The 19,529-nt window shown below is 54.9% G+C and overlaps 2 protein-coding genes across 2 annotated transcripts; both read left to right on the plus strand.

The window, feature by feature from the left end:
- The first annotated feature begins 531 nt into the window (after nucleotides 1–531).
- Nucleotides 532–10,244, plus strand: LOC308148682 (mitochondrial inner membrane m-AAA protease component AFG3L1-like). The gene is given in 17 exon segments (XM_080522180.1): nucleotides 532–758; nucleotides 1,651–1,744; nucleotides 2,073–2,149; nucleotides 2,151–2,177; nucleotides 3,156–3,305; nucleotides 3,384–3,455; nucleotides 4,089–4,213; nucleotides 4,284–4,551; nucleotides 4,747–4,884; nucleotides 4,975–5,128; nucleotides 5,213–5,320; nucleotides 5,692–5,817; nucleotides 6,061–6,171; nucleotides 6,410–6,525; nucleotides 7,600–7,800; nucleotides 7,887–8,081; nucleotides 8,449–10,244. Coding segments are annotated over 17 exon segments (2,301 nt in total). The 5' UTR covers nucleotides 532–647; the 3' UTR covers nucleotides 8,677–10,244.
- Nucleotides 10,245–14,417: 4,173 nt separating this feature from the next.
- LOC308148684 (5-hydroxyisourate hydrolase-like) lies at nucleotides 14,418–16,294 on the plus strand (the record flags this gene model as incomplete). Its single annotated transcript, XM_080522182.1, has 3 exons — nucleotides 14,418–14,551; nucleotides 14,650–14,785; nucleotides 16,187–16,294. The coding sequence occupies 3 exons, from the start codon at nucleotides 14,418–14,420 to the stop codon at nucleotides 16,274–16,276; spliced, it is 360 nt and encodes a 119-aa protein (XP_080378308.1). The 3' UTR covers nucleotides 16,277–16,294.
- Between the last annotated feature and the right edge of the window lie 3,235 nt (nucleotides 16,295–19,529).

Raw genomic sequence — 19,529 nt, forward strand, 5'->3', positions numbered from 1 at the left:
AGGAGGAGAACCTGCAGAACCAGACTCAGAGGAGGAGAACCTGCAGAACAGGACTCGGAAGAGGAGAACCTGCAGAACCAGACTCAGAGGAAGAGAACCTGCAGAACCAGACTCGGAGGAGAACCTGCAGAACCAGACTCGGAGGAGGAGAACCTGCAGAACCAGACTCGGAGGAAGAGAACCTGCAGAACCAGACTCGGAGGAGAACCTGTCACTCCCGTGTCTCCTCCGCCAGCGAGGCTCTAGTGTTGTATATCTATGCTTTTATAACGCTTCCGTCTCAGCCAATCACAGAAAAGGTTTGCAGCGAGGACCCCTCATAGAACCTTTTACTGTGCCTGAATGTAATAACGCAGCTTTAAATATAATAAACTAAAATGCGCGAGTGCAGTTCTAACGGGCCGTTGACTGATGAGACGAGGACATGTTGTCTCCCACACCGGTCGTGACGTGTCGGAGCGTCAGGCCCCCCTCCCCTCCCCCCTCGGGATGTTTGCGTTCAGGCAGTCGGAGGGGCGCCTCTCCCTCTGACGTCACGGTTGCCGCTGACATTCCCCGTCGTGCCTCCATAACATTAGCCAGCAGCTCCGCGATGCTCCGCTCGAGGAGTCCGGCCCAGTAACGTGTTCTGCGGGGTCTCTGGGAGGATGTCTCCGCTCCTCAGGCTGCTGTCGGCGGCCGGCCGGCCCCTCCGCCGGGCCGCGGCCGCCCGGGCCCGGCTGCTCCTCTGCGGCGGAGCCCGGAGCTCCGCGGTCCCGGTAAGAACACGGAACGGAACCGGTTCCGACCGAACACGTCGCGTCCCCCCCCCCCCCCCTCCCCCTCCCCACACGACGTCCCGGTAGGAACCACCGGGTCCAGCACCGGCCGGGTCCCCGGGACCTGCCGGAGGACTCGTGAAAGTCACGGCGGAAGGTCGCAGCGGCGGGAGGATGGAGGGGGTCCGGGTCCCGGTCCCGGCCCCGGTTCGGTCTCCTCGGTGTCTCCAGACCTCCACTGACGGAACCAGAACCTTCAGAACTGTGATCCGGCTCAGCTTACAGACTTCTGTTACATCACATATTTCATATTGCATGTACATATACGTGTATTTATACATGTGAAGTACACTATTACTATTGTAGTATTATTATTATTATTATTATTATTATTATTATTATTATTATTATTATTATTATCAAAACCTCTGGCCGTCATGCGTTTGACGGAGGAGGGAGGAGGTGTAGGAAGGTGGAGGTGTAGGAAGGTGGAGCAGCTGGTCGTCCAGCGTTTGACGGAGGAGGAAGGAGGTGTAGGAAGGTGGAGGTGTAGGAAGGTGGAGGCGTAGGAAGGTGGAGGTGTAGAAAGGTGGAGTGTAGGAAGGTGGAGGTGTAGAAAGGTGGAGGTGTAGGAAGGTGGAGGTGTAGGAAGGTGGAGGTGTAGAAAGGTGGAGTTGTAGGAAGGTGGAGGTGTAGGAAGGTGGAGTTGTAGGAAGGTGGAGGCGTAGGAAGGTGGAGGTGTAGGAAGGTGGAGGTGTAGAAAGGTGGAGGTGTAGGAAGGTGGAGGTGTAGGAAGGTGGAGGTGTAGGAAGGTGGAGGTGTAGAAAGGTGGAGGTGTAGGAAGGTGGAGCAGCTGGTCCCTCAGGCTCACAGCAGCTCTGCTCTGTTGCAGGACGTTGGACTGTTGCAGGACGTTGGACGGAGTCCAGCAGGTTTGACTTCCTGCCGCCGGTTCCAGAGACGCTTCTTCTCCTCCGAGCCCAAAGGTGAGACTGACGACTGGGGACGCTCATGTCCCCTGGCTGAGGCGTCCTCCAGGGACCGGGACGGGGGGACACCTGGGCTGTTTGGCTTCTTTCTCATTTGAAATGTTCCTGTTGAGTTTCTCCCTTTTTGAAAAGTCTGCTGAGACTCTGTCCTCCAGACAGTCACTGCAGACGGTTGGAGACATGTCCTCCTGAAGTCCTCCAAGACCCACAGACAACATGCAGTAACTGGTTGATGGGGACAGGAGCTGTAGCTCCGTGTCTCAGTGTCTCCGTGTCTCAGTGTCCTAAAGACCGGCTGGTTTAGAAAAGTCTTTTTGTTTCCAAGATGGAAAAGGAGGGTCGTCTGCAGGAGGAGGAGGAGGAGGAGGAGGAGGAGGAGGAGGGAAGAGAGGAGGAGGAGGAAAAAGACTGGTGGAGCCGAATGCAAAAGGTAAAGTCCTTCAAATCGTCACGTCCCTGTGACCCAGTGTGTCCAGTGTGTCCAGTGTCCCAGTGTGTCCAGTGACCCAGTGTGTCCAGTGTCCCAGTGTGTCCAGTGACCCAGTGTGTCCAGTGTCCCAGTGTGTCCAGTGACCCAGTGTGTCCAGTGTCCCTGTGACCCAGTGTGTCCAGTGTGTCCAGTGTCCCTGTGTGTCCAGTGTCCCAGTGTGTCCAGTGTCCTGTGACCCAGTGTGTCCAGTGTCCCAGTGTGTCCAGTGACCCAGTGTGTCCAGTGTCCCTGTGACCCCAGTGTGTCCCAGTGTCCCTGTGTCCAGTGTCCCTGTGTCCCAGTGTGTCCAGTGTCCCAGTGTGTCCCAGTGTCCCTGTGTCCCAGTGTGTCCTGTGTGTCCAGTGTCCCTGTGACCCAGTGGTGTCCAGTGTGTCCAGTGTCCCTGTGTGTCCAGTGTCCCAGTGTGTCCAGTGTCCCAGTGTGTCCAGTGTCCCATGTGTCCCAGTGTGTCCAGTGTCCCTGTGTGTCCAGTGTCCCTGTGACCCAGTGTGTCCCAGTGTGTCCAGTGTCCCTGTGTGTCCAGTGACCCAGTGTCCCTGTGACCCAGTGTGGTCCAGTGTGTCCAGTGTCCCTGTGTCCAGTGTCCCAGTGTGTCCAGTGTCCCAGTGTGTCCAGTGTCCCTGTGTGTCCAGTGTCCCAGTGTCCAGTGTCCCAGTGTGTCCAGGACAGTGGACAGATTTAGACCACCTCTCTGGAGCTCCGGCTGCTCCAGGTTTTGGACAGTCTTCCTGAAGTACGGTCAGGGTATGGTCCTCCCTGACCGAGTGGTGCCCTGAGGTACGGTCAGGGTATGGTCCTCCCTGACCGCGTGGTGCCCTGAGGTACGGTCAGGGTATGGCCCTCCCTGACCGCGTGGTGCCCTGAGGTACGGTCAGGGTATGGTCCTCCCTGACCGCGTGGTGCCGTGTCGTCCTCCAGGGAGACGTCCCCTGGGACGAGAAGGACTTCCGGTACATGGCGGTCACTGCAGCCGGTCTGGGCTCGGTCCTGCTCTACTGGTCCTTCAGGGACGGCGGTAGGGAGATCAGCTGGAAGGACTTCGTGCAGCGCTACCTGGGCAGAGGCATGGTAAGCTCCGCCCACCATGAGGACTGTGTGGAAGCAGCTATGAGCGACAACTGACTCTCCTGTGTGGTGCTGGACCAGGTGGACCGTCTGGAGGTGGTGAACAAGCAGTACGTCAGAGTGATCCTGGTTCCTGGAGCCGACGCTGAGGGGGTGAGGACCGTCTGTACCGTCTGTACCGTCTGTACCGTCTGAACTGTCTGTACCGTCTGTACCGCCTGTACCGTCTGTACCATCTGAACCGTGAGAACCGTCTGTACCGTCAGAACCGTCTGTACCGTCTGAGCAGTCTGTACCGTCTGAGCAGTCTGTACCGTCTGTACCGTCTGTACCGCCTGTACCGCCTGTACCGCCTGTACCGTCTGAACCGTCTGTACCGCCTGTACCGTGAGAACCGTCTGTACCGTCTGAACCGTCTGTACCGTCTGTACCGTCTGAGCAGTCTGTACCGTCTGTACCGTCTGTACCGTCTGAGCAGTCTGTACCGTCTGAACCGTCTGAACCGTCTGTACCGTCTGAGCAGTCTGTACCGTCTGAACCGTCTGTACCGTCTGAACCGTCTGTACCGTGAGAACAGTCTGTACCGTGAGAACAGTCTGAACAGTCTTCATTCAAGGTTGTTGGCCGTACACCAGCGATGGGCTGAACGTCTAGACTGTCCTGTGACGATGCAAAGACACACAAGTTGTTGAGTTGTAGCACAGAAGTCCTGTATTACTCAAGTACCCGTCCTGGTACTTGGTTCCCGGGCTTGAGGTGACGTCCAGGTGTGGTGTGGCCCCCCAGAGCTACGTGTGGTTCAACATCGGCAGCGTGGACACCCTGGAGAGGAACCTGGAGGCGGCCCACGTGGAGCTGGGCCTGGAGCCGTCGCGCCGGGCCGCCGTGGTCTACAGCTCCGAGAGCGACGGGTAAGGCTCGCGCAACGCCTGGACGTCTGCAGTGGACCGACCAACGGGAACCATGCCTTGTCCCCCGCAGCTCCTTCCTGCTCAGCATGATCCCCACGCTGCTGCTCATCGGCTTCCTGCTCTTCACGCTGCGCCGGGGGCCCATGGGGGGCGGGGCCGGCGGGGCCCGGGGCCCCTTCAGCATGAGCGAGTCCACGGCCAAGATGATGAAGGACAACATCCAGGTGAAGTTCAGGGACGTGGCCGGCTGCGAGGAGGCCAAGCTGGAGATCCTGGAGTTCGTCAACTTCCTGAAGAACCCCAAGCAGTACCAGGACCTGGGGGCCAAGATCCCCAAGGTGCACACACACACACACACACACACACACACGCCTACAAGGAAAGTGACCCTATGATAGACCGATTTGACTAAAACCCCCAACGAGAGTGAAGTTCCAGCAGGGTTAACCTAGAAAACAGTGTTTGTGAGAATCTCTTCGTCTTGGTCTTCGTCGTCCCAAACGTTGCGTGTGACGTGTCTCGGTGCGTCCCAGGGCGCCGTGCTGTCCGGGCCCCCCGGGACGGGGAAGACCCTGCTGGCCAAGGCCACGGCCGGCGAGGCCAACGTCCCCTTCATCAGCGTCAACGGCTCCGAGTTCCTGGAGATGTTCGTGGGCGTCGGCCCGGCCAGGGTGAGTGGAGGACGCCGCCCCGTCGGCACGGCGGAGGGCGGAGGACGCTGAACGGTTTGCGTCCCTCCCCCCCCCCCCCCCCCCCCGCAGGTCCGGGACATGTTCACCATGGCGAGGAAGAACGCGCCCTGCATCCTCTTCATCGACGAGATCGACGCCGTGGGCAGGAAGAGAGGCGGCGGGAACTTCGGGGGTCAGAGCGAGCAGGAGAACACCCTGAACCAGCTGCTGGTGGAGATGGACGGTAGGCTGGACGGGGGGGTGGGGGGGGTTCCGGTCCTGCTGGTCCCCCTGAGCAGGGTCTAAACCCCCCCGGTCCTCTGTGCAGGTTTTAACACCGCCACCAACGTGGTGGTCCTGGCGGGAACCAACAGGCCAGACATCCTGGACCCTGCTCTGATGAGACCCGGACGCTTCGACAGACAGATCTACATCGGTAGGAGCCGTCCCTCCGTCTCTGAGACGTCCCTTTTCCTCCGTCCAAATACGTCTCGGGAGACGTTTTGTGTTTCAGCTGAAGCAAGTTTACAGTTTCACATTGATGGAAACCTTTAGACCCTGCAAACCGTCGTTTCCTCAAACGGTCCGGCGTCCAGACTCCGGATCCCTCTGGGAGTTCCTGCTGGGCTTTGTGATTCCATCAGTAACCATGTGTTGAAGCAGGGAAACGTGTAGACCCAGCAGGACCCAGCAGGACCCAGCAGGACCCAGCAGGACCCAGCAGGACCCAGCAGGACCCAGCAGGCCACCGTCTCCAGGACCGACAGTCAGAAGCTGCAGGATTAAAGGTTGACCTCTGCTCCCCAGGTCCCCCGGACATCAAAGGGAGGGCCTCCATCTTCAAAGTCCACCTGAGGCCAATCAAAGTCGATCCCGACCTGGACAAAGACGGTGTGGCCCGGAAGATGGCCGCCGCCACGCCGGGATTCACCGGTGTGTTAAAGCTCGGTCCTCGCTGTTACCGTGGTTACCGTGGTCACTGGTCACCGTGGTTACCCTGGTCGCCGTGGTTACCCTGGTCGCCGTGGTTACCGTGGTCACTGGTCACTGTGGTTACCGTGGTTCCTGTGGTCACCGTGGTTACCCTGGTCACCATGGTTACCCTGGTCGCCGTGGTTACCGTGGTTTGGCGGACTGTCAGGACCCTGTTTCACCTCCACTCTCACCACCAACCAGGCGCCGACATCGCCAACGTCTGCAACGAGGCGGCGCTGATCGCCGCCAGACACATGAACCCGGCCGTCGGCGCCAAGCACTTCGAACAGGCCATCGACCGCGTGATCGGAGGTACGTACGGCGGCGTGGAGGGATCCCAACGCTGGACCTACTGGTCTCTGTAGAACTGGACTCTGGACCTTCGGGACCAGTGGCTCGTTCAGACAGTTAGACTTCAGCTACTTGTTAGCAACTAGCTAGTATTTACTTTGTATTACTTTGAGATGAAAACGAAGCAGACCGTCAGGAACCCTTCATGCTGGGTTCTGGTCTGACGGCGCAGCAGTGACCCGGTTCCGTCTGCCTGCAGGTCTGGAGAAGAAGACCCAGGTCCTGCAGCCCACGGAGAAGAAGACGGTGGCGTACCACGAGGCCGGCCACGCCATCGTGGGCTGGTTCCTGAAGCACGCCGACCCTCTGCTCAAGGTGAGGCCCGGTCCCGTACGGCAGGTCACCGGTGTGGCCCTACGTCTCTGACTCTTCCCTGTGGGGTTTGAGTTCCTGCTGGTTCAGCCTGAGACCAGCTGCAGGAGCTCCTGGGTGTCTGGTTCCAACACCAGGTCACGTCTCTGAACGCTTCCCTACAAAGAGTGGTACAACGTAGGGTCGTGAACGAGCAGCGACGTGACGTCATTACAACAATAAAGGATGAAGAACGTAGAATCGCGGCTCAACTGGTGTCTGAAGCTGGGAGCTTCCTGTACCTTTCACAGTAAAAGCCCACAGTTCCAGGAGGTTCACTACAGACTTGTTGAGAGTGACGGAACATTCTAGTGAATTCCACAACAACTACAGGACATTAAAGACACACCATCACACTCATGGTTCTAACAATCCACATCTCACACATTTATCTTCCATTTTAATAATGTGGAGCGATAAAGGAGCTGCAATGCATTATGGGAGTTTCTGTTTGTGGTGTTTTAAATGTAACTATTGGGGGTTATATTAGGTTAGTAGTGTTGGTAATTGTGTTTTTGTTGCTTAGTTCATGTAGTTTAGTTTATTAGTTGTAAGTCGTCAACCAGCAGTGAAGAAGGTTTAGTGTGTCGTGTGGTCTTCCTGTGGGACTGTCAAAATAAAAGCGTGCGGCTCTGGGTGTAGTGTTCAGTGGGAACCAAATGGCTCTGTGAGGGTTAAAGGTCGCGACCCTGATCTGTTCAGAAAGACACTTATTAATTATAGATTCAGGCGAATTCAATTACATGTTTTTCATCACATCTGATCACACATGTAAACATTTATTCATTTACATAAAGTTCTCCGATGACATCATGACGTCTGTTTGAGGTTTGGGCTGCAGGAACCTGGAACCTGGAACCTGGAACCTGGAACCTGGAACCTGGAGCGAGCTACTTCTAAAATCGTGTGTGTGTGTGCGTGCGTGCGTGCGTGCGTGCGTGCGTGCGTGCGTGCGTGCGTGCGTGCGTGCGTGCGTGCGTGCGTGTGTGTGCGTGCGTGCGTGTGTGTGTGTGTGTGTGTGTGTGTGTGTGTGTGCAGGTGTCGATCATCCCGCGGGGGAAGGGCCTGGGTTACGCCCAGTACCTGCCCAGAGAGCAGTACCTGTACAGCCGTGAGCAGCTGTTCCACAGGATGTGCATGATGCTGGGGGGCCGCGTGGCCGAGGAGGTGTTCTTCAGTAGGGTCACCACGGGGGCGCAGGACGACCTGAAGAAGGTCACGCAGTCCGCCTACGCCCAGGTACACACACACACACCTACACACACACACCTACACCTGGTGCAGCTGCCCCTCAGAGTCACCCCCCCCTCTGCCCCCCCCTTCAGGTGGTGCAGTTCGGCATGAGTGAGCGGGTAGGGCAGGTGTCGTTCGACTTGCCCCGGCAAGGCGAGATGGTGATGGAGAAGCCGTACAGCGAGGCCACGGCGGAGCTGATCGACCAGGAGGTGCGGGAGCTGGTGGAGCGGGCCTACGCCCACACGCTGCAGCTCATCCGGGACAAGAAGGAGCTGGTGGACAAGGTGAGGCTCCACCCCCACCCCCACCCCCACCTCCACCTCCACCTCCACCCGGGGCGCTGCCACGGTTTTCATGACTTCCTGTGTCTCTGTGAAATGAAGAGAATGTGACCTGCAGGCGGCGGGGCTGCAGGCGGCGGGGCTGCAGGCGGGGGCACAGGCGGCGGGGGCGAGGGCTGCAGGCGGGGGCTGCAGGCGGCGGGGGCGAGGGCTGCAGGCGGGGGCGTAGGCGGCGGGGCTGCAGGCGGCGGGGGCGAGGGCTGCAGGCGGGGGCGTAGGCGGCGGGGCTGCAGGCGGGGGCGTAGGCGGCGGGGCTGAAGGCGGGGGCGCAGGCGCTCTTCACTAAAGACACGGTCCCTGTGGTCCCCAGGTGGGACGGCGTCTCCTGGAGAAGGAGGTGCTGGACAAGGCCGACATGCTGGAGCTGCTGGGCCCCCGGCCCTTCCAGGAGAAGTCCACGTACGAGGACTTCGTGGACGGGACGGGGAGCTTCGAGGAGGACACCAGCCTGCCGGAGGGCCTGCGGGACTGGAACCAGGAGAGGGGGGCGGAGCCTGAGGACGGCGGCCCGGCTCAGGACAAGCAGAAGGCGGTGTGAGGACGGACGAGCCGTCCCGGTCCAGCTTCACCGTCTCACGCCCAGTTTTAAGAAATCATTTTAGTTTGAGGAATTTGTCTTTTAGTGATGTTTGATGAAGGACGTGCAGGTTGGACCGGCCGTCCTCCCGCCAGGTCCTGGAGGACGCCGTTCTCTCCAGGTCCTGGAGGACGCCGTTCTCTCCAGGTCCTGGAGGACGCCGGCCTCCACCTCCTCCACTAAGCCTTAAGTCACGTCCTCCAGGAGACTCCAGGACGCCGCCACTGGACTTTGACTTTTATTTATAACTTAGTTTTTTCCAGTTGAAGTTGAGTTTCCTGACGTCGGTCAGAATAAACTGAAGTCTGACTTCAGGCTGGAACCACGTGGTTGTGTGGCGCTTTGTTTCCTGGCCCCGAGCCAGGAACCGGGTTCTGTCCCTGTCCAAGGTCCTGGTCTCCTGGAGGAACGGATCCAACTCAGGTCGTCTGCAGGACGGGGTCGTCATGGAGTCACTTCCTGTTTCAGCTCTTTTTATTTCAGAGTCTCTGTTTTGTCTTGAAAACCCAACGTCACTAAATGCTCCTTTCATGTTTCTTCTCTTTGATCCTCGTCTTTCAGAACAAAACCCAACTTTTGACCTCAAGGTTGAATATGTGACAAAGTCCTTCGTCCCCACAGGGGGGCGGCATCGTCCTCCGTCCCCACAGGGGGGCGGCATCGTCCTCCGTCCCCACAGGGGGGGGGGCATCGTCCTCCGTCTTCTTAGTGTTATGTTTTATAAATGAAGCTGGACAGACAGACAAACTCAACTTTATTTATAAAGCTTGAAGCAGCTGAGACAAAGTGCTGAACATTGAAATACAAATAAAAGAGGCAAAATAAAAACATTAAAACAATAAAAACAATTAAAAAAAGTTAAAGCAATAAAAACAATCAGATGTTAAAACAATAAACCAAACAGGACAGGTGGGACAGGTTGGACGTGTGGACAGGTGGGACAGGTTGCTTGTTGCCAGTCTTGCAGAGGAGAAATGTCCTGGTGCAGGAAGACGGGACTGAGGTAGAAGAGTGAATGAGTGAATGAGTGAATGAGGCTCTGCTGTCTGACGGTAGACGTCACATGACACAAAGTCTAAAGTTCACCAGGATTAATTAAATATGTTAATAAATAACTCCGAGACAAATAAAGTCTTCAGCCAGCGTCTGTCCTCGTCCCTCTTGTTTGTCCTCTAATTGAATCTGCAGCTTCATCATGTGTCTGGTCAGCTGGACCTCCCTCTCAACCTCGGGCCGACCTTTGACCCCTGCTGTTTGCAGTGCATGCTGGGTAACCAGTGCAGGCTGACAAGCAGTAGTGGAGAGACTGGAGCTGCTGGAGCGGAGAGGAAGACCAGGTGAGGCTGCTGGGAGACCAGGTGAGGCTGTGGGGAGACCAGGTGAGGCTGCTGGGAGACCAGGTGAGGCTGCTGGGAGACCAGGTGAGGCTGTAGGGAGACCAGGTGAGGCTGCTGGGAGACCAGGTGAGGCTGCAGGGAGACCAGGTGAGGCTGCAGGGAGACCAGGTGAGGCTGTAGGAGACCAGGTGAGGCTGCAGGGAGACCAGGTGAGGCTGTAGGGAGACCAGGTGAGGCTGTAGGAGACCAGGTGAGGCTGTAGGAGACCAGGTGAGGCTGTAGGGAGACCAGGTGAGGCTGCAGGGAGACCAGGTGAGGCTGCAGGGAGACCAGGTGAGGCTGTAGGACTTCAGCTGGACGCTTCATGTTGTGATTCTCAATTTGACCTCCTGAACTCTGCAGGATGAATGAATGAATGAATGAATGGCTCCGTCCAGGACAAGAAGCTTTATGGATCCTGACTGGAGGTTGAATGTGAATATTGTTTTGTCGGAGTCGTCTGGAGTCGTCTGTTGCCAGTGGAGTCGTCTGTTGTCAGTGGAGTCGTCTGTTGTCAGTGGAGTCGTCTGGAGTCGTCTGTTGCCTCTGGAGTCGTCTGTTGTCAGTGGAGTCGTCTGTTGTCAGTGGAGTCGTCTGTTGTCAGTGGAGTCGTCTGGAGTCGTCTGTTGCCAGTGGAGTCGTCTGTTGCCAGTGGAGTCGTCTGGAGTCGTCTGTTGCCAGTGGAGTCGTCTGTTGCCAGTGGAGTCGTCTGTTGCCAGTGGAGTCGTCTGGAGTCGTCTGTTGCCAGTGGAGTCGTCTGTTGCCAGTGGAGTCGTCTGGAGTCGTCTGTTGTCAGTGGAGTCGTCTGGAGTCGTCTGTTGCCAGTGGAGTCGTCTGGAGTCGTCTGTTGCCAGTGGAGTCGTCTGTTGCCAGTGGAGTCGTCTGTTGCCAGTGGAGTCGTCTGGAGTCGTCTGTTGCCAGTGGAGTCGTCTGTTGCCAGTGGAGTCGTCTGGAGTCGTCTGTTGTCAGTGGAGTCGTCTGTTGTCAGTGGAGTCGTCTGGAGTCGTCTGTTGCCAGTGGAGTCGTCTGTTGCCAGTGGAGTCGTCTGGAGTCGTCTGTTGCCAGTGGAGTCGTCTGTTGCCAGTGGAGTCGTCTGTTGCCAGTGGAGTCGTCTGGAGTCGTCTGTTGCCAGTGGAGTCGTCTGTTGCCAGTGGAGTCGTCTGGAGTCGTCTGTTGCCAGTGGAGTCGTCTGGAGTCGTCTGTTGCCAGTGGAGTCGTCTGTTGCCAGTGGAGTCGTCTGTTGCCAGTGGAGTCGTCTGGAGTCGTCTGTTGCCAGTGGAGTCGTCTGTTGCCAGTGGAGTCGTCTGGAGTCGTCTGTTGCCAGTGGAGTCGTCTGTTGCCAGTGGAGTCGTCTGGAGTCGTCTGTTGCCAGTGGAGTCGTCTGTTGCCAGTGGAGTCGTCTGGAGTCGTCTGTTGCCAGTGGAGTCGTCTGTTGCCAGTGGAGTCGTCTGTTGCCAGTGGAGTCGTCTGGAGTCGTCTGTTGCCAGTGGAGTCGTCTGTTGCCAGTGGAGTCGTCTGGAGTCGTCTGTTGCCAGTGGAGTCGTCTGTTGCCAGTGGAGTCGTCTGGAGTCGTCTGTTGCCAGTGGAGTCGTCTGTTGCCAGTGGAGTCGTCTGTTGCCAGTGGAGTCGTCTGGAGTCGTCTGTTGCCAGTGGAGTCGTCTGGAGTCGTCTGTTGCCAGTGGAGTCGTCTGTTGCCAGTGGAGTCGTCTGTTGCCAGTGGAGTCGTCTGGAGTCGTCTGTTGCCAGTGGAGTCGTCTGTTGCCAGTGGAGTCGTCTGGAGTCGTCTGTTGCCAGTGGAGTCGTCTGGAGTCGTCTGTTGCCAGTGGAGTCGTCTGTTGTCAGTGGAGTCGTCTGTTGCCAGTGGAGTCGTCTGTTGTCAGTGGAGTCGTCTGTTGCCAGTGGAGTCGTCTGTTGCCAGTGGAGTCGTCTGTTGTCAGTGGAGTCGTCTGTTGCCAGTGGAGTCGTCTGTTGTCAGTGGAGTCGTCTGGAGTCGTCTGTTGCCAGTGGAGTCGTCTGGAGTCGTCTGTTGCCAGTGGAGTCGTCTGTTGCCAGTGGAGTCGTCTGTTGTCAGTGGAGTCGTCTGTTGTCAGTGGAGTCGTCTGGAGTCGTCTGTTGCCAGTGGAGTCGTCTGGAGTCAGTGGAGTCGTCTGTTGCCAGTGGAGTCGTCTGTTGCCAGTGGAGTCGTCTGTTGTCAGTGGAGTCGTCTGTTGCCAGTGGAGTCGTCTGTTGTCAGTGGAGTCGTCTGGAGTCGTCTGTTGCCAGTGGAGTCGTCTGGAGTCGTCTGTTGCCAGTGGAGTCGTCTGTTGCCAGTGGAGTCGTCTGTTGTCAGTGGAGTCGTCTGTTGTCAGTGGAGTCGTCTGGAGTCGTCTGTTGCCAGTGGAGTCGTCTGGAGTCGTCTGTTGCCAGTGGAGTCGTCTGTTGCCAGTGGAGTCGTCTGGAGTCGTCTGTTGCCAGTGGAGTCGTCTGTTGCCAGTGGAGTCGTCTGGAGTCGTCTGTTGCCAGTGGAGTCGTCTGTTGCCAGTGGAGTCGTCTGGAGTCGTCTGTTGCCAGTGGAGTCGTCTGTTGCCAGTGGAGTCGTCTGGAGTCGTCTGTTGCCAGTGGAGTCGTCTGTTGCCAGTGGAGTCGTCTGGAGTCGTCTGTTGCCAGTGGAGTCGTCTGGAGTCGTCTGTTGCTTCTGGAGTCGTCTGTTGCCAGTGGAGTCGTCTGTTGCCAGTGGAGTCGTTTGTTGCCAGTGGAGTCGTCTGGAGTCGTCTGTTGCTTCTGGAGTCGTCTGTTGCCAGTGGAGTCGTCTGTTGCCAGTGGAGTCGTCTGTTGCGTCTGGAGTCGTTCCCATCCAGTGACTGATCTCTCTACCAAGTCGTGTCTCGCTTCTGAACGGAGCAGAGACGCTGCTGTTGCAGGAAACGAGCTGCAGAACGACTTCAGATTAAATCTTCCTGTGAGAAGAGAAGCTCTTCTGGGTCCAGCTGGACTGAGGGACAACCAGGTGACTGGTTCAACAACCAGGTGACTGGTTCAACAACCAGGTGACTGGTTCAGGTTGCTGGTTCAGTCTAATCTGCTCCTGATGTTCTGTTTGTTCTGATGACGGTGATCTACGACCTGTGAAGTCGGGTTGAAGTTCGTCGACATAGAAGAACAATAATGTTTCCAGTGAAACAGAAGAATTCTGAAGAAACACAAGCAGATAATCTGATTCTAATCTGATGTAGTGACCTCACCTTTCCCTCACCTCACCTCACCTCACCTCCACCTCTCCTCTCCTCTACCTCACCTCCACCTCTCCTCTCCTCTCCTCTACCTCACCTCACCTCACCTCACCTCACCTCACCTCACCTCACCTCACCTCACCTCTCCTCTCCTCTCCTCTCCTCTCCTCACCTCACCTCACCTCACCTTACCTCACCTCACCTCACCTCACCTCACCTCTCCTCACCTCCACCTCACCTCCACCTCACCTCTACCTCACCTCTCCTCACCTCACCTCACCTCCACCTCTCACCTCACCTCACCTCACCTCACCTCCACCTCACCTCACCTCACCTCCACCTCACCTCTACCTCACCTCTCCTCACCTCACCTCACCTCACCTCACCTCTCCTCACCTCCACCTCACCTCTACCTCACCTCCACCTCACCTCTACCTCACCTCACCTCACCTCACCTCACCTCACCTCACCTCACCTCCACCTCACCTCACCTCACCTCTCCTCACCTCACCTCCACCTCACCTCACCTCACCTCACCTCTACCTCTACCTCACCTCTCCTCACCTCCACCTCACCTCCACCTCACCTCTCCTCCACCTCTCCTCACCTCACCTCTACCTCACCTCACCTCCACCTCTCCTCACCTCTACCTCACCTCTCCTCACCTCACCTCACCTCCACCTCACCTCCCCCACCTCACCTCAGCTCACCTCACCTCCACCCCCTCCTCCTCCACCTCCTCTTCGGGAGAATTAATCAGTAAATCCACTCAGATTCATCGTGTCTGATTCCTCATCCAGTGACCAGGTGAACCAGTGACCAGGTGAACCAGTGACCAGGTGAACCAGCGGCCAGGTGAACCAGCAACCAGGTGAACCAGCGGCCAGGTGAATCAGCAACCAGGTGAACCAGTGACCAGGTGAACCAGTGACCAGGTGAACCGCTGACCAGGTGAACCGGCGACCAGGTGAACCAGCAACCAGGTGAACCAGCGACCAGGTGAACCGCTGACCAGGTGAACCAGCGACCAGGTGAACCAGCGACCAGGTGAACCGCTGACCAGGCGACCAGGTGAACCAGCGACCAGGTGAACCAGCGACCAGGTGAACCGCTGACCATGGCGGCAGCAGAGCCGGGCCCTCTCACCAGCCAGGTGCTGAACACTGCGGACGGCGTCCCGGCAGCCCGGCTGGACCTGAGCCTGCACCGCCTGGACCCCCAGCTGATGGTCTGGACCCTGCTGGGCGTCGGGTACGTCTCAGACCTTCACTGGTTCCTTCACTGGTTCCTTCACTGGTTCCTCGGTGCCGTGATGATCTCGGGTCATGTGACGTCTCCATGGTTTCCAGGAGCACGGACGCCGACGGCCGCTGCGGCGCCCTGGTCACCAGGGACGCCTTCGGCGCCGGCATGTACAAGCTGCGCTTCGAGACCGGGTCCTACTGGGAGGCCCGGGGCCAGACCGCCTTCTACCCCTACGTGGAGGTGAGACCAGAACCACCTGGACTAGTTCTACAGCCTGGTTGGTCACTATAGTTAGCTAGTTGCTGGAGGTGTGACATCACAGCTCGTTTCTGAAGGTGTGACATCACAGCTCGTTTCTGAAGGTGTGACATCACAGCTCGTTTCTGAAGGTGTGACATCACAGCTCGTTGCTGGAGGTGTGACATCACAGCTCGTTTCTGAAGGTGTGACATCACAGCTCGTTTCTGAAGGTGTGACATCACAGCTCGTTTCTGAAGGTGTGACATCACAGCTCGTTTCTGGAGGTGTGACATCACAGCTAGTTGCTGGAGGTGTGACATCACAGCTCGTTTCTGAAGGTGTGACATCACAGCTCGTTTCTGAAGGTGTGACATCACAGCTCGTTTCTGGAGGTGTGACATCACAGCTCGTTTCTGAAGGTGTGACATCACAGCTCGTTTCTGAAGGTGTGACATCACAGCTCGTTTCTGAAGGTGTGACATCACAGCTCGTTTCTGAAGGTGTGACATCACAGCTAGTTGCTGGAGGTGTGACATCACAGCTCGTTTCTGAAGGTGTGACATCACAGCTCGTTTCTGAAGGTGTGACATCACAGCTCGTTTCTGGAGGTGTGACATCACAGCTCGTTTCTGAAGGTGTGACATCACAGCTCGTTTCTGGAGGTGTGACATCACAGCTCGTTTCTGAAGGTGTGACATCACAGCTCGTTTCTGAAGGTGTGACATCACAGCTCGTTTCTGGAGGTGTGACATCACAGCTCGTTTCTGAAGGTGTGACATCACAGCTCGTTTCTGGAGGTGTGACATCACAGCTTCTGCAGCTGTGAAGTTTTCATAAATTCACCTTCAGTGGAGCTTCATGACACTTTCTGGCCAGAAGCTCACGATTGATTGATCATTGTGTAATATTATTAATAAAACGGTGAGATCGCCAGGGACAGACCAGGGACAGACCAGGGACAGACCAGGGACAGACCAGAGACAGACCAGGGACAGACCAGGGACAGACCAGGGACAGGCCAGGGACAGACCAGGGACAGACCAGGGACAACTGGTACTTCTAGCTAAAGTTTAAACTAAAGGTCTTTTTTCCTGCTTCCTGCTTCCTCCTTCCTGCTTCCTCCTCCTCCTCATGCTTCCTCCTTCCTGTTTCCTTCTTCCTGCTTCCTCCTTCCTTCTTCCTGCTTCCTCCTTCCTCCTTCCTCCTCCTCCTCATGCTTTCTCCTTCCTGTTTCCTTCTTCCTGCTTCCTCCTTCCTGCTTCCTCCTCCTCCTCATGCTTTCTCTTTCCTGTTTCCTTCTTCCTGCTTCCTCCTCCTCCTCATGCTTCCTCCTTCCTGTTTCCTTCTTCCTGCTTCCTCCTTCCTGCTTCCTCCTTCCTCCTTCCTCCTTCCTCCTTCCAGCTCGTGTTCGACGTCACGGAGCCGCAGCAGAACCTCCACCTCCCTCTGCTGATGAGTCTCTTCTCCTACACCACCTACAGGGGGCGCTGAGGGCCCTCAGCATTAGCATCAGCATTAGCATTAGCATTAGCATTAGCAGCACAGAGACGTGTTCCTGGTGAGACTCTGTCATTCCAGATGTTGAAGAGTTGAGCTGCTCTGTCGTCGGCTCAGCCTCACGGACGCAAAGATTAAAATTCTATTAAATTCATCTCAAACTCAACTGATGCTTCAGATTATTTAGTTTCAGTCACAAGTTTTCTTTGTTGATCTAAGAGAAGTCACGCAGGTGAGAAGCCGTATTCTGGTGAAACCTGGAGGAAGTTCTAGTATCGCTGGTCTGCATGAGATGAACCAGGAAGGATTCTGGGAAATCTCATTCAGGAAGTCCAGCTGGAGCCCAAAATCACAAGGAGAAAATCAATGTGGTCTCATTTCTCTAAATTTAAATATTGATTTGAATCCAATAGTTTTTTTTTATTCTGTATTTGTTTAATATTTAACATGAAAGACTTTTAGCCTCATTGGTTTGAAGGATTGGAATTCAAAGTATATTAAACACATTTGGAAGGATTGTTAAGTGGATCTGACACAAAAACATAAGATATATTAATTTATTTGACACAGTAATTGTTCAGGAGCTGGTTTACGTGTCGGAAGCTGCTTTCTGACCCGACGGAGACTTTAAATATAAACATGATTAAAATCTGACTGATAAGTCATGAGATCTGGACGTTCAGGGAAAGAATCACACTGGCTTTGTTTGTTGTTTATCTACTTTATTTAGACGAGTTACTTTTCTCATTTTTAATGTTTCATTTGAGACATTAAAACATTTCATGAAGTCATTTTATTGACCTTAATAGTATTTTACTGAGTCGACCCTGAAGGCGTCATGAAGTCATTTTATTTAATTATTAGTTCCAATAATTAAAAACGATGAATAAACGTTACGTCGGACCCTCTGTTACACTGACGAGATCAAAGAAGTGTCTGCTGTCACACTGTCGAGATCAAAGCAGATCTGTTGTCACACTGACGAGATCAAAGAAGATCTGCTGTCTCGCCCTCACCTGAGCTCATTTCCAAAGTGGGATTTGAACCCGCAAACATTCAAAGACCCAAAAAGCCCCGAGACGAGAGTCCAAATCCCCAATGCTGCCGTTGAGCTGAGGCTCCGCCGGAGAGACGACCACAAACAGCAAACACGTCCAAAGCATTTATTAATCCTCACGTTTTCTCAGTTTTGATTTTATTTTCTTCACAAGAAGCGTTTCTGGAGCGGAGAACATGGAACCTCACAAAACTGTTTACGACACGGAAAGAAGGAGCGTCAAGGAAACGTCCGTCTGAAGTTTGAGGACAAAGAAGAAGCTGTTTGTTTCTTTACAGGCTCGTTTTCATACGAAGCATCAGGAGGTCCAGTTTCAAGTGTTTTAAAATAGTCAGAAGAAGGCAGTGAGGTGTGGTCGGGGGGGGGGGGGGGGGTGTAGGGGGGGCAGGGGGGGCTCATGTCTGACTGTGATCAATACAACCTGGTCACATGACCTTCCTGCTCCTCAGCATATCAACAACAGGAAGTTGTCCTCCAGCAGGTCTTTAATGTGAGACAATCCTTCCTGCTGATCGCCACAATAAAGTGAGGCAGGCAGTCCTCTGCCTCACCTCAAGGGGGCGTACCCGAACTACACTTTGGTCATCATCTCCATTGAGACGTTACGTTGCAGTTTATTCTGAAATTATTGGCAAACTGTGACGACGTTGGTTCAGATATTTCACATTATCGGCTTTATTACATGTTTATTTGTTATTTATAGCAGATTTATCACACGTCTGCTAAACCAACATCTCTCCACACGGAATTATTTGATTTCCTCCAAAACTCCTCGTTTTAGCTTATTTCAAACTGAACTAGCTTAAAAAGTGACTGTTTCTCCTGCGACGACGTTTTATTTTGACGAACAAACTACGGAATCTTTCATGTAAATGTCAACATTGCTGCCTGAAAGCCACAAAGTCCCTTTGAAAGATAATCTATTGTGCAACGAAAATACAGAGAAATATCTATGTACACTTCAGTTCATGGATCCTCTACCGAGGCTGAAGAGCTGCAGGGAACTGAGGTAGTTGTTGGCTCCGCCCACCATGGATCAATCAATCAATCAATCAATAGCTAGATAGACACTACAGCTGCGGCTCCACAGTCACAACACGAACACTGAAACACAATCTAACGTCTGCAAAACGAGCTTGTCCCGCTGTGTCAGCGAGTCGCAGCCCACAGGAAGTAAACGCCGTCGACACTTCCTGTTTTGCCTCCTTGCAGTTTGAAGGAACCTTTGATCAGCTGTTCTCAGATCAGCTGTTCTCAGTCCTTCCTCTTCACATTCACTCACCTTCTGCTCCACTGCAAACCTTCTTCTTCCATCCTCGTAACTGGAAGTTCCAGAAGTCCGTGATTCTCAGCTGGTCCAACAATCGTCCCCTAGCGACGAGACCCCGCCCCCAAAGGACAAGACTCCGCCCCTAACGACAAGACCCCGCCCCAAAGGACACAACTCCGCCCCTAACGACGAGACTCCGCCCCCAAAGGACAAGACCCCGCCCCTAACGACAAGACCCCGCCCCCAAAGGACAAGACTCCGCCCCCAGACGACAAGTCTGGTTCTGCAGGTTCTCCTCTGAGCCTGGTTCTGCAGGTTCTCCTCTGAGCCTGGTTCTGCAGGTTCCTCCAGTGGGACCCAGCAGAGAATCATGTCTTCAGGTCAGATATGATAAATAAAAGCTGTCATGTGATGAGCTGCTGTTTCTCTTTAGACCTGATTTCTACTTCTAGAAACACGTCTCTACTTCTAGAAACATGTTTCTATTTCTAGAAACATGTTTCTATTTCTAGAAACACGTCTCTACTTCTAGAAACACGTCTCTACTTCTAGAAACACGTTTCTATTTCTAGAAACACGTTTCTATTTCTACAAACACGTCTCTACTTCTAGAAACACGTCTCTACTTCTAGAAACACGTCTCTGCTTCTAGAAACACGTCTTTCTTTACTGCTGTTTGAATCATTAACACACCGTTACATTCTGAGGCTACTTCCTGTGGTCAAAACTCAACTGGCCACTCACTCACTCACTCACTCACTCACTCACCTGGTCACTCACTCACCTGGTCACTCACTCACCTGGTCACTCACTCACCAGCCTCTCACTCTACTGAAAGTGACTGACTAAAAAAAAAAACGTTAACCAGCTGATTGTCGTCGACCAGGTTTGTCCTCCAGGTGTTTCTACAGGTACGCCCT

This window comes from Blennius ocellaris (genome assembly GCF_963422515.1).
Source record: "Blennius ocellaris genome assembly, contig: SCAFFOLD_144, whole genome shotgun sequence".
Lineage (NCBI taxonomy): Eukaryota > Metazoa > Chordata > Actinopteri > Blenniiformes > Blenniidae > Blennius > Blennius ocellaris.